General features: G+C 36.1%; 1 protein-coding gene across 1 annotated transcript; it reads left to right on the forward strand.

The window, feature by feature from the left end:
• The first annotated feature begins 281 nt into the window (after positions 1 to 281).
• On the forward strand, positions 282 to 7,530 carry LOC107709975 (uncharacterized). Its single transcript, XM_016514649.1, has 6 exons — positions 282 to 351; positions 5,980 to 6,038; positions 6,135 to 6,479; positions 6,879 to 6,940; positions 7,010 to 7,223; positions 7,307 to 7,530. Exons 2-6 carry the CDS (start codon positions 6,002 to 6,004, stop codon positions 7,528 to 7,530), a joined length of 882 nt encoding a protein of 293 aa, XP_016370135.1. The 5' UTR covers positions 282 to 351; positions 5,980 to 6,001.
• Positions 7,531 to 14,152: the final 6,622 nt, after the last annotated feature.

Raw genomic sequence — 14,152 nt, forward strand, 5'->3', positions numbered from 1 at the left:
TCATTCATTCATTCATTCAACGTTATTCATGTCCCCCAAGGACAATTAGTTTTGCAGCAAGACATACAGACAAACATAAAAAGCACAAAAATAATACAAAAACACAAGCCTAATAATACAATTTACAACCTCACCCACCCCACCAAAAAAAACAACAAAAAAACAACAATTATCCACTAACCTTCACCATTACCTACATTTAGCATGAATATTGCAGTAGGAATAAATGAGCTGTCAGACTTTGTTCCGTGTTTTGTGTGTGTTTTGCTCCCCATGTGCTAGTGCAACCGTGACATGAGCATCTGTAACGATTACGCTTCACTAAAGGAAATCTAAGCCGCAAACCAGAAGGTAAAAACTCAAACTCAAGAGTACAGGGGATGATCACTGGCCGATAAAATGAAATTGGCTTTCCGCATCACCTGTCTATTATATAGGTCAGTACGACTACTCTGCTCAGTACCTAACATTTTACTGCTGACCTTTATTATTCTGGACAAAGCATTTTTAGCCTTAACACTAAGATTGCCATACCAGCATATTACAGAAAATGTTAACATGGACTCAATGTAAGATTTATAGAAAAGGGACATAAGAGTCTTATCCACATGAAATCTTGACAATTTGAGAAGACAATATAGTCGTTGTTGTGCTCTCTTACCAATCATCTCCGCATTGGCTACAGATTTCAAATTATCAATCACACTGCCAAGATACTTAAGATTCCGCAACTTCAATTGTCCCTTAATAACAGTATTCTGAACAACAGAAGATTTATGTCTAAAATCAATGAGCATTTCTTTTGTCTTTGCAACATTTAGTTGCAAGAACGTTCTATCGCACCTATGAACAAAATCATTGACTACAGGACCGTGACCATTTTCATCAGAATGAAGAAGACAAACTAAAACAGACTCATCTGCGTATTTTAAAATAAACTTATGTTGACTATGACAATCATCAGTATTAAGAATGTAAAGAAGGGGAGAAAGGACACATCCCTGAGGAGACCCCACTGATGATGACGTCTTCTCAGACAAATGCCCATTCACCCTTACTCGCTGTGTTCTATTAAAAAAAATCAAAAATCCACCCAACTCTATTAAGATCAAGACCAAAAGTTAAAAGCTTGTCAACTAAAATGTGGTGTTGAATCGTATTAAACGCAGATGAAAAATCCACAAATAAAATTCTGGCATGTGTTTTACTTCCTTCTAAGTGTTTAAAAATCAAATTTAGCAAAGGTGCAGTGGCATCCTCTACCACTCTACCGGCCCTATATGCAAACTGTAAAGGGTCTAGAAGATTCCCTGTTTTTGTGATGAGTTCTTTTTTCATTAATCTTTCAAAACACTTAACTAAAGAAGTCAAAGCAACAGGCCTGAAATCATTTAACTCTTGTGGGGGATTATGTTTAGGAACTGGAATAACTGTAGACTGTTTCCAAATTTTTGGCACTCTGAAGATTGGGTGACAACTGGAAAATATAATAGAAAATAGAGCCCAGCTGCTCTGCACAAGAAATAAGCACATGACTACATATATTATCAGGACCAGAGATTTTCTTAGCTTTAGAGTGTTTGAACATATTAATTAATATTAATGCACATCACATAATCAAAAGGAGCAGGACCATCATCACATAAATAAATTTTTCTCTGTAAAATGTCATTTCAAACCATCAAATAAAACTCATTAAACTCTTGTGCAAGCTGGCTGTCACAAGTATGTCTTTTCAGTGTCACCTTCAGATTTCTATTGTTCTTTATGCCTGCGATAGTTTTCATGCCATCCCAGGCAGAGCCTAAATTGTTATCTGCTAGCTGCCTTTCAATCGTCCCAGTATAACACTGCTTAGCTTTCATTATTTCAATTTTAACTTCCTTTCTTAACCAATGGAATTCCAGAAGGTTACCCTCCTGAAATGCACGTCTCTTTTTTATTAACAAAACCTTAAGTGATTTGGTCACCAATGGCTTACTATTCGGAAACACCTTCACAGATTTTTCAGGAATAACACTGTCAACACAATAAGAGACATAACCACTGACAACGTCAGTAAGTTCATCAATATTGGTGCAGGACTCCTTGAACGTTTCCCAGTCTGTACAGTCATAGCACCCCTGTAGGCACAAAATGGACTCATCATTCCAGTCTTTCACACGTTTAATAATTGGTTTAGTCCTCCTCAGGGCAGTACTATACTTCGGGATGAGTTGAACACAGTTATGGTCAGCCCCACCCAGCAGATCCAAAATCTTGTTCTGTCTGGTCGGGCATTTAACATACTGATCAAAATCCCTTAAAGTTCTTCCAGCGGACAGTGATTAAAATCCCAGAGGACTAAAATCGGAGCATCGGGAGATATAGACTGCAGTCTCTGAGTTTCTCGCAAAATAGATTCTGAATCTCTATCCCCATTTGCTCTTGGATGAATGTATACAACCATAACAAATATTTGTGGAAACTCGAGGGGGCAAGTAGGACGCAAAGACACAGACAGCAATTCAACGTTTCTAGTGCACTAGTCTCGCGTAGCCAGACCTTCAGACTGACGGCTGAAGGTCTGGAATCCATGGCAGCTTTCATTGGCCAAGGCCCGCCCATTAGGCCGTTTGACCGACATGTCAAACAACCAATCACAGTTCATTTCGTTCATCGTCATGTTTCAGGGCGTGGAAATGTCACCACAATAACAGACCGGTGTGTAAAACTCGCTGACGTATTTTAAAGATTCTATGCCGCGAACTTTAAATATTTCACATACTTTTGAAACTCCAGCGTTTAGTTGATCCTGATAAGCGCTCGTCGTCACAGTTGTAAACACTACGGCTTTCTTCTTTCGTGAGGGGGTTTGGAGTCACGGCATCTTTGTTTCCAGATGGAACGCTAAAGAATGTGACACGCACGTCTCCCGGAAATCCTGTAGAATTCAACCAATCTGATGACTTTGACACTCCTGAAGTGTAGGTAGAAGGTAGAGGGATGCGGGAAAGAGACTGTTTTGTCAGTCTTTGGCGTACTCCACCGCGCTTACCTCGCTTCCTTGGCTTGTAAGGCAACTCGCCAGAGGATTTACCTTTTCCAATTGACTGTTCGGCAAAACAGCTGAGATCAGGAAAAGTAAAATCCAAAGGAGGTTCATTAGCTTGAAAAGTATTCCATTGCAGGAGAAAATCTATGCTGCACTGGATACGCGCTGGATTAGGCCGAATAGGCAGCCCAACTCTTCATCTCACTCAGAGTTTGCGCCAAATTAAACGCCGTCCACAACAGGAATAAAACGGTCCATTCCATATTATCTTGCTTCCTTATAAAACCACTATAACAAGAAAAAACAAACCCCGTATAAAAACACAATAAAAAATAAACCAAAAATAAAATATAAAAATATGGCAAGAAGTAAAAAGAAAAAACCCTTTGTTATGATTATAGGTGTATCACTAACAGGTTTCTTAATTTTATTCAAATTTAATTTTTACCTTTCTTAAGGAGCTTTGTGCAACTGCACACTGGTGATGTGAGAGTTCAAGGAAAAATATTTTGTCTTTAATCATTCAGCTTAAATGGTTAATACATTTATTTACAATCATTAAAAAAAAAATGGATAAAATACCAACATTGATGAAACTGTCATCCTGTACTGGACTTTCCTTCAGTTATAATAAATCTGAAATATTTTACAAGAGATGAGACAAGTGCAAAAGAAAACAATGAGAAGCGAACAGAAAAAAAACAGACATGAGGCCACTAGTAGTTTAAAACACGAAATTGGAGTTTAAACTTTTTAGGACATACAGACCTTCCACATTATCATATTATATAGCCTTTCACAGTTTGTACTATGAAGCTGATGTGATGTGTACCTGTGAAGCCACAAGGCTATTGGTCTAGACTCAAAGTAGTGTGAAAGGCATGTAGTGTGATGTGTTTGTGTGGTTGAGCTGCAGTGAGGGCTGTGAGTGATGAGCTGGGGGTCAGTCTGGTGGGTGGAAAACAGTCAAACTGTGATGCTCTCATGTGCTAACAGGTGCACACACTGACACAGACATTTAAGAAAGCCTTTATGTGATTTTTTTAAACATAGTTTACACAAATTTAAATATTGTTTTAATAGTATTTTCTTTAAATTGATATTAAGTAATAATATCATTATTCATAATGATCAGGCTATACGGCTGCTGCTCACAAAGTACTACATTGTCGTGAAATGTGTGCATATAGTTAATAATAATTTTAATAATTTGTAGAGCGGTATTTCAGTGTGTATATTTACAGCTGTGTAATCTGGTCCGCTGAAGTTCCCATCAGCACGTCTCATTCTACACTGAACAGCTTCTTCCTGTCAGGCTCTGAACTTTCAAATGCATTTGAAAACTTTTATTGCATCGAAAATACTAAACATTGCAGAGCTCACATACAATTTAAATGTATGGCATTAGTAATAGCATATAAATATTAGAGTATTGATGAACATATGGCTTTTAAACCTTAGTAGGCTACAGTATTTGACTGTGTGCCATTGTTGGACTATCTAGTAGCAGAATACACAACATCTGTATCCTCTGTATTTCTGGCACTTATCCTGCATTTTAAAATCTTTATTTGAATGTGGCAATTAACATTTTTTATTTTTAAACCTTTATTTGAATATGGCAACATAATTTTGCACTCTACAATATTTCTATGAATAAATCTCTGACGGAGACAATCAGCCAATCACTGTGTGCATAGTTAGTAAGCATGCTGACATCATCCATAGCAACGAGGTCAACCCCGCCCTTTACTCTGAGCTTAAGACTTCTCTCTATTCCTTAGTAAAAGTTTGTCTCAGCAGCTTTGTGAATAGGTTTTAACAGTCGATCGCCAGGAGCAGGGTTGGGCACCCCTGGTCTAGAGCATGTCGTTGTAATTTTGTTGTGGTCATCACAGAATTGAGTTCAGTCCATCCTTCATTACCTGTCTCCCACCTGTCGAGAGAGATTTTTGTTTGACACATTTACACTGTCTGCTTTCTTCACAAAAAAAATCAGACTGCAATTTTGATGACTGCACAGTTTTATGATCACATGTTGATTTCCCTTCATCTGCTATGTATGCAGTCAAGAAACACTTACTTAGAACTTAAGAAGGTCAAGTTACCACATGACCAGCAGAAAACCACAACTAGCACACTGCCTTTATGTCTATGTTTTTAGAAATAATATTCCCTAAACATTCTTCTTTTAAAAACTGCATATATTTAAAATTAAATCACATTTTACTCTAATAAACCACAGATAAAAGCATTATTGCAAATGAATGTTATGAGTATTAAAGAAAGACAGATGATAAACACCTTTATTTGTTATTACTGTTTCATTTTGCAGAGGTGTAACACTCCTCTCTGCGCAATAAATAAAGACTTGAAGTGTATGAGTTATTTAACATATTAAAACCTTACACATTATGATATTATATAGCCTTTCATACCCTTGTACTATGAAGCTGTCAGACATTGCAGGTACCGTGCAGAAATTTGCATTACTCAAGTGATGATGTTTCAGGTATTTCAAAAGATAGAAGGAATTTTGTCAAGTGTCGTTTTGAGTTATTTGAAGTCAATTCACCCAAAGAAACTATACTACACTATGTGATGTGTACCTGTGAAGCCACAAGGCTATTGGTCTAGAGCAGGGGTGCCCAACCCTGCTCCTGGCGATCGACTGTCATGTTTTTAGAAATAATATTCCCTAAACATTCTTCTTTTAAAAACTGCATATATAAAGGTATTTACTGATGGTAGGTGCTGTACCTATGTGCAGTTATTTGTCTGAGAAATTAAAAGTAGATTATGAAATCATCTCTGAAAGAAAAGATCAGTGGAAAAAAAATACATGGTACAGCACTTTTTGACAAACACATCCTACTGGTTGCTCACATCATTCATTGCATCTCTGGTGATGTTCGTTTTGTCATTGCTCACCTGTTTCTTTCTAGTTTAGGATAAATCCATCCAGATATGATAAACTTCGGATTTTTGCTTCTCTTTCTAATCGGTGAGTTGAACTGTCTTTTATGTCAGAACTAAACTGTATTTACATTAATTTAAGCTAAACAATTTTTTGCTTGTTACTTTTAATATTTTTGTTTAGGCCTTACTGCATCGCACCTAAATAACCCACCTGTGTTTGTCAAACTGGGAGAAACCATTAATATGTCTTGCTCTTACCAAAGCCAAGTGGCCATGCATTTCTCATGGTACAAGCATAAACTTGGACAGAATCCCAGGCTCATCTCCACCATTTACAAGTATGACAACAAAGCCCGGTTTTACCATAATTTCCAGAATAGTTCACGCTTCTCTGTGCTGAATGACAAGGGTGTACATCATTTGGTGATACGAAACATACAGCTCTCAGACTCTGCTACATACTACTGTGGAAGTGCTTATTCCAATGTAATGGAATTTGTCAAAGGGACAGAATTGATAGTTGAAGGTAATTATAATTTTGAGTAATTGTAGAGTTATTTATAATATTTGAGGTATAATATTGAGTTATTTTGAGGTTTTGGCAGCAATGCAATATAATAACTATTTGGGTTCCCAACAGAACCTTTCAGTGAACAGTTTTTAAAAGAAACATTTTTTCTTGTTGTAAATAATCTAAAGAACCCTTTTCCATTTTAAAGAACCTTTTGTGGAAGGGAAAAGGTTCCATAGATGTTTAAAGCACTTCATGGAACTGTCAATGCCAATAAAGAAACTTTATGTTTAAGAGTTTATAGTGGTGGTAAAGCTATGCTATAACTTTTAAGTGCAATATTGGAATACAATGTACATGGGTATTCTATACATCTTACATAAAACTCACTCAATAATGGAATTTTTCATGCAGGGTTGAAAAGCTACACTGTTATAAAACAACCTGCTTTAATTCCATCACATCGTGGAGATTCAGTGAGTCTTACCTGCACAGTTTTAAATAAGAAATGTGTGGGAAACAACAGTGTGTACTGGATCATACAGGAATCAGAAGAATCTCGCCCAACATTTATTGGCGCACATGGAACGAGTATTGGTCAGTGTGAGTGGAGCTCTGAAGCTGGTTTTAGAGCACGTAGATGCGTTTACAGCTTCTCTAAGAAAGACCTTAAACTTTCTGATTCTGGGACTTACAACTGCACTGTTGCTGCATGTGGGGAGATGCTGTTTTGGAATGACACCAAACTGGACGTTATAGGTATGTTCTTCAAGAATTAATTGTTTAAAAAGTAGCACTTTTATGGTGTGTTTACATTATATCCACAATTTTGTCTATTTCAGGTGCTGACTTAGCAGAACAGATGATGACTTTTGTAATTCTTTCCATCGTTAGAACATTCCTTCTTTTAATTACTATTGCCACGATTACTTTTTGGTACTGCATGAATTCAAAAAGAATTTCAAAAGATGGCTGTTCTCCATCTGCCATTGCTTTCCGAGATAGACAATCCCGACCAGAAGGAAGACCAGGTCTGTTGAGGAAATCAGCTTCTGATCATCCATAATATGTAACAAAGGATGATAAACAAAGACATAATTTGAACCTATTAACTTTTGTGTCATGCAACGTAATGTTTTTTTCATGACTGTTTCCATATTAGAAATAAACTGTCCAATGTCAAACCATGTTTGTTTCTGGTTCTCAGAGAAGTACAAAACTACCGTGGCATTTACTTGTTTTCAAACTCATGTCTTGCAAATTAGGTTTAATATCTGAATTAGGCAGAAATGAGAAATGCATACACATTTCAGAGATTAAAATGTTCTCAACTCATATATTTATTCCATAACAGAGTGGGGATTGGATAGATGTTCTTCGGGACACAAACACACTTTAAAAATACATTAAACCAATGAATAAACATGTTTGACAGTACAATTTTCCTTTAGGAAATATACACACACTAATCACACAAATAACAAGGGTATTTAAGCCCAGAACATGCTGAACCTCTAGGGTGGTATTTTGTATTGTGCAGGAAACATTCTCGTAACCAACAAATTTGGTGATTTTTCTGATGTGGGCATCTAATTTCGTGAATGTCCAAGCAAAATCTATTAGAGGAAGCAGAAATAACAATGAGAATATATGCTTTACCTTCACATGAAAACAATGCAAGTGTTTAAAAGATGCAACAAGCCTAATATTTCATCAGTAAATAAGTCATTACTTTATTATTGTATAAACATACAAAATATGACCGTAAAACGAAAAAGATCAAAATGTAATAGAATGTATAGTACTTCACCCAGAACAGCTATTTAGAATAATTGTGATTTGCAAGTTCTGAACATTCACTTTCTCATCAACATGAATATAATATAGCAACAAACTAGACAGTAGATGTTCTTGGGAAGTATATCAAATTACACTTACTTAGACAATTAGATGAAATAGACTTACTTGGATAGAGGAGGATGTCTCAATTCAGTGAGCTTTCAGTATAGACGTGAGAAAAACTGTGATTAGACAACTATTAATATTAAACAAATATTTGGCAACTATTAATAAAGCATAACAAATACAGATAAGAATGCACTTACCTGCAGAGTGTCTCTGTTTTTTATGTTGTTTGACTATGATTATAATAATTATTACTGCAGAAATTATGTTTGAATACACTAAAATGAGAGTCACTGGATTCATAATATTCTGATCTGCAAAGCACATAGTTATGTTTTTAAAGTACCAGCACAACATTCATGAACATTCAATAAAATCAATGCTCTGAATATTACCCATGTCAGCGATAGTCAGTTTAGTTCCATGTCCAATGATTATTTCTCCATCTGCATCCATGGCACAGTAGTAGGTACCAGTATCAGGGAGTGTGAGGTTCCTCATTGTGAAGTTATAGACACATGTTTGTGTAGCTGCCATTATAAAATAAGCATCTTTGTGGCCATCTATAATTCTAGACAGGGATTCTCCTGAGCTTTGCTTAGACATTTTGTGCACAGCCCTCCATAAATTGAACACTGCAAAGTGATGTTATCACCAAAATGAACAGGTTTTAAATGAGTTTGCTGTAGAATTCTCCTCATATTTGAATGTTTTCCTTACAAATGTATCCAAAATCTAACTTTCATTGTTCATTGTTTAGGACAGGGGTAGGCAAGTTCGGTCCTAGAGAGCCGCAGTCCTGCAGAGTTCAGCTCCAACCCTGAAAAAAAACTCACCTGCCTATAGCCTTGGTAATCCTGAAGACATTGATTAGCTTGTTCAGGTGTGTTTGATTAGGGTTGGAGCTGAACTCTGCAGGACTGCGGCTCTCTAGGACCGAACTTGCCTACCCCTGGTTTAGACAATCGACTGAATGAGTTCAAAGCTTTGCAGTAATACAACTTAATACTTGTTATCATCAAAAACATTCCAGGACTGAAATACAATGCTGTGAACTTATTCACGCCACAATAGTAAGTTGCTACATCCTCTTGTGTCATTCTGAAAATGTTTAGATGATTAGTTCCATTCCCCTTTGTCACACTGAGGCATCCATCATCAAAGCCTTTTAGAAAATGGACATTGTTACTATAATAGGACATTGCTATGTGCTGCGGCTTCTTTCCTAATAGTTGCTTGTACCACACAATGAGATTAAAATCTTTTTTGAGAAAATGACATTCTATTGTCACACTGTCTCCAATTTTGGATTGTTGCACAGGTTTTGGTTGGTTAATAGCTTGGGCTGTAAAGCAACCTGAATTTAAAAAGTGTCATGAAATAAACAATATATTTGAGAAGAAGATTAACAATATTTGCCTACCACAAAAAGCAAGGATGATTGCACTGACAGCATGCATCTTTTCTAAGCATTTGCTCATTGTGAAGAATGAGAGACAGGCCACCAAAAGGAAAATGTTGTTTGAGCTGATTGGTAGATGTTGTCAGATGGCAGAGTTGCCTTTCATTGGTTAACCAAGCAGCCCCCTTTATTAAGGACACATTTTGACACCATACTTTAAACCCACTGGTGGAAGGTTTGTTATTATATATTTATAACAATAAAATTTTATTCTAAACCTAAACTAATCTTAACAAACTACTGTACAGTATGTATCATTTCAAAACCTTGAGAATCTAGTTTCTGTATATATTGATTGAAATGAGCAAAAGTAGTTTATGAATGTGTGACAAAGTACTAATGAGTGGTGACTACAGACTTTTATTTTGAAAATAGCAATGCTCATGTACAATCATAAAAGTTTGGTAGAGACCTCTGTTAGTTTTGCCAAGAGTTTTGAGAAAAAAAAAAAAGCTCTAAAAATGTTTAGGATATAAAGAAATATCAATAGATTCTCCATTTATGTCGGAGTTAACTATTTCGTCCGCATGTCCTTTATGTGTCCATGTTGTGCATGTTGGAGGTTGAAATCAAATAAAATATTGCCATACTTCCTATATAACTTCTAAATACAACGTCTACTTAATGAATACTGTGAATAGTATGGATATATATGATTTTGATTGCTGCAGTAATGTGAGAAGTGGGTGCATCCATATGCTATATGGATCGCCAGTGGAGCTTGCCAGGGCCGTGCAGAGACCTTTGGAGGGGCAGGTGCTCAAAGTATAAAAGGGGCACATGGAGCATGGCTTTTAATAGGGCTGTGCTCCTTGCTGAGACATGTATTGAAACGGATGCTTCTGTATTGATTGCAGCAAATGCCGTGACGCAGTTTTGAAAAAGAAACACAGAACAGAAAAGACCATTTTAAGTTTAATTAAAGGTGTCTGAACATGAGGGATAGTCTCTGATGAGATCGTCAGGTGAAAGGTCATCATCATGTGGATAATTTTATTTACAACTAAATTATTAATTCATTTTACTAATAGTTAGATTGGACAGGCCTTCACAAAATGGCGTTTAATTAAAAAAATAAAAATAAAAAAATTGCCTTGACAAAAGGGCACTTTGGGCATTAAGGGGAAAAGGGGAAAAGGGGCCCACGGCCCCCCTCTGCGCGTGCCTGGAGCTTGCAGGTTATAGTAGAAAAGTTTGGTACTGTGCTTAAACAAATTCAACCTGAAAGCTTTTTTTTTTCTTTTCTTTCCGATATCAACCTCAAATTTGGAACACTAATTGTTTAGATTTATGACTTTGATTTTATAGCAGTTTTAGAGTGCAACATGTTTTATAAAGTATATCGTTTATGTACAATATAAAAATTTAGATATATACAATTTCATAAACTTTTTTTAAATGTACTTTTATAACCTTTTTTCACCTCTAAAATAATCTGCCAAGGGTCTGCTTTCAAAAGGGACCAACCTTAGTTATGTGCTCTAAAGCATTCAACATTTACAACAATTTAAAGGGGTCATGACATGGGTTTTTTGGTTTGTTTTATTATGTTCCCTTAGGGGAAATTATAATATTGCTATAGTTTTGTGGACGAAAAACGTAAAAAAATTTAGTGATTTATGACCTTTTTCCACACTGTTTCTCATCCTCTGACTCAAACATTGGGTTTTGAGGGGTTTTCCCCTTTAAGAGTTCAGTGTAACCGCCCACTGTTATGATTGGCTAACGTCTTTTAACACGGGGCCTGAACATGACGGACTCTGAAAACAATATGCAAGTAAACTAAGTAAAAACACTTGTGATTATTCATTATGAATTAAACTGCAATTAACATTTTAAAAAGTAGTTTTTACATGAAATACATTACTTACAGTTTGCGGCGTCGTTGTTGGGTCCAGAATAGTCGGCACGGCCTGATCTTTGAGCAAAAGTGTTCTGGCAAAGCCAGCATCATACTGTGATGTTCTCAAAACAGTCATCCGTGAAATGTACTGAACACGCGCGTAAATTAACATTGACATGACTGGGACATTCGCAAAAATAAACTGAATCCATTTTTCCCTGACGTCTGGATCCTTCGGCAGCGTATTCAAACATGTTGTTTTTCCACAGCCTGGAACGTGGCATCGCGTGGAATCGCACTCTTATTGTAAACAGCTACTTCTTCAGACCCACTCGCTGCACATCGACTGAACACCTGTGGGCGTGACAACGATGCGATGATGCAGAATTAGGCGTAGTTGTCTTGCACTGGAGGAGGTCATATGCAAACGACTGGTGCGTCTCCTTGCCCCATAGGATCCACAACGAGCTGTATTTGGAGCTTGATTAAATAAATGCTTCGTTTATAATGGGGAGGACATCTTAAGCTATGAAACTTGCAGGAAGTTTTAATGGTACAAAGACCTCTTATATGCCAGAAGATCAAGGCAAATTTGGTTTCTCATGTCATCACCCCTTTAAGTTGGAAATGTCTTTTTCAGGTCTTGGGTAAAAAAAGTGGGACTGCCAGTTAACCGTACATTTTTTAGGATTTATCTAACATTTATTTTAAAGGAAATTAGAAGTTAACTTGATTATGCTTAGATTATAGCTAAGCATAGCTAGATTATGCACTTTAGAAAAAAAATGTTTGTGATAACATAAATAAATTGAATGGAGTATGAAAATCATTCAAATAGGAAAACAAGAGGTTATAAAAAAAGGCCAGATGTACTTAGCTGGAATAAAAATGACAGACTAACCATCTGAATAATGATATTTTACAAACTTTGCATTACATATGTATTCTTAATTTTTTACACTTAGTTTTGATTAGTTGTGGTGGTCTGTTTTTGTTCTATAATGATATGCTACAACAATTAACCTTTAGGAAACTTTGAAAAATAGGCCACTTTGTGTTCCATCCTGTCTTTGAAACCACATGATGTTTCTCTCTTAGTAACTGGTTCTTGTGGGCACGTACAAGGGTCTCTACAGCTCATTACATATATATGCATGTTTGCCTCTGACCCCATTACAAGACATAAAAGAAGACAAACAAGGAAAGTACCAGAGATGCTGGATGTTATTATTATTATTATTGATATTATTATTATTATTATGTTCTGAACCCTTCAGCTTCGACATATTCATTCTTAAAGGTGACCCTTTTCGCCCCTTTCTACAATATGTAATATATGTCTCAGGTGTCCCCAGAACGTGTCTGTCAAGTTTCAGCTCAAAATACCCCATAGATACAATTTTGAAAATGCCTATTTTGAGAGGAAGCAGAAACAAATTATTTTTTTTTTGCCTGTATCTTTAAATGCAACTGAGCTGCTGCTCCCCTCCCCCTTTTCCAGAATAGGGCTGTGCCTTTACAGCTGGTACGTCAGATGCTCTGATAAAAACCATTTGTTTTTTCAAAAAATTAAAGTATCAAACAAATATGGTAGTTTAAATTTACTGTAAAGAAAATGCTCTATATTAATTTTATTTTATTTGATATATAATACATATTTTACATAGGTTTTACTCTAAAATTGGTATAAAATTAAAGCTTTTTGTCTAAATAAGTTATGTTCCAAATTTGAAGTTGATATGAATAAATTTGAGGTTCCTGTGAGATTTTATTTAGGGCGTTATACCACAAACATCCACCGGGTGCCATCCAAACTCCATTGAATTTTTTAAATGCATTTTTCTGTCACAAATGTCTAGATTTCTCTGTCAATATTACTTCTATCTCTAAATATCTATCTCTGAGACTCAGACCTTTCCAATGATATGTTTTTTGTCAAGATTATAAAAAGGTTTGATTCTAAAAGACCGTAATGCATTTTGTAATATGACACTTGACACCGCCCACTAAGGGGGAGGAGACGCCAAAAGATTTTAAAGTACCATTTCCATTCAAACGCAATGTCCGATTTCAAAATGGTTTTCACAGGATGAATCTTGGGCTTCTAAGCTTTCAAATGATATATGATTTATGATGATTACTAAAAGATTTGATAGAGAAAAAGGACAACAACAAAAAAGAGCGCCAAGTGTCCCACAGGTTGGACGGTGAAAGTTAAGCCATATAAGTTTAAACTTCTGATATAGGGTTTTCTGAGCACACACATCTGAAGCACGCGCACAGAAAGCGCTGTCACATGGCATGTGAGCACTAAACTAAGTTCTCTTTAATGTCTTGTTGTGCTTACACTGTCAGATACACAAAAGTTTGTTAAAAACACATGAGTTAAAAAAACAGTCGGTTATGTCAGTGAAGGTAAACAGCTGGGAAAGAAATTGCATGCTTATATTAGATCTGTGTGGCAGCAGGTGATATACA

The sequence above is a fragment of the Sinocyclocheilus rhinocerous genome, unplaced genomic scaffold (assembly GCF_001515625.1).
Source record: "Sinocyclocheilus rhinocerous isolate Xijiao unplaced genomic scaffold, SAMN03320098_v1.1 scaffold2824, whole genome shotgun sequence".
In the NCBI taxonomy this organism is placed as follows: Eukaryota; Metazoa; Chordata; class Actinopteri; order Cypriniformes; family Cyprinidae; genus Sinocyclocheilus; species Sinocyclocheilus rhinocerous.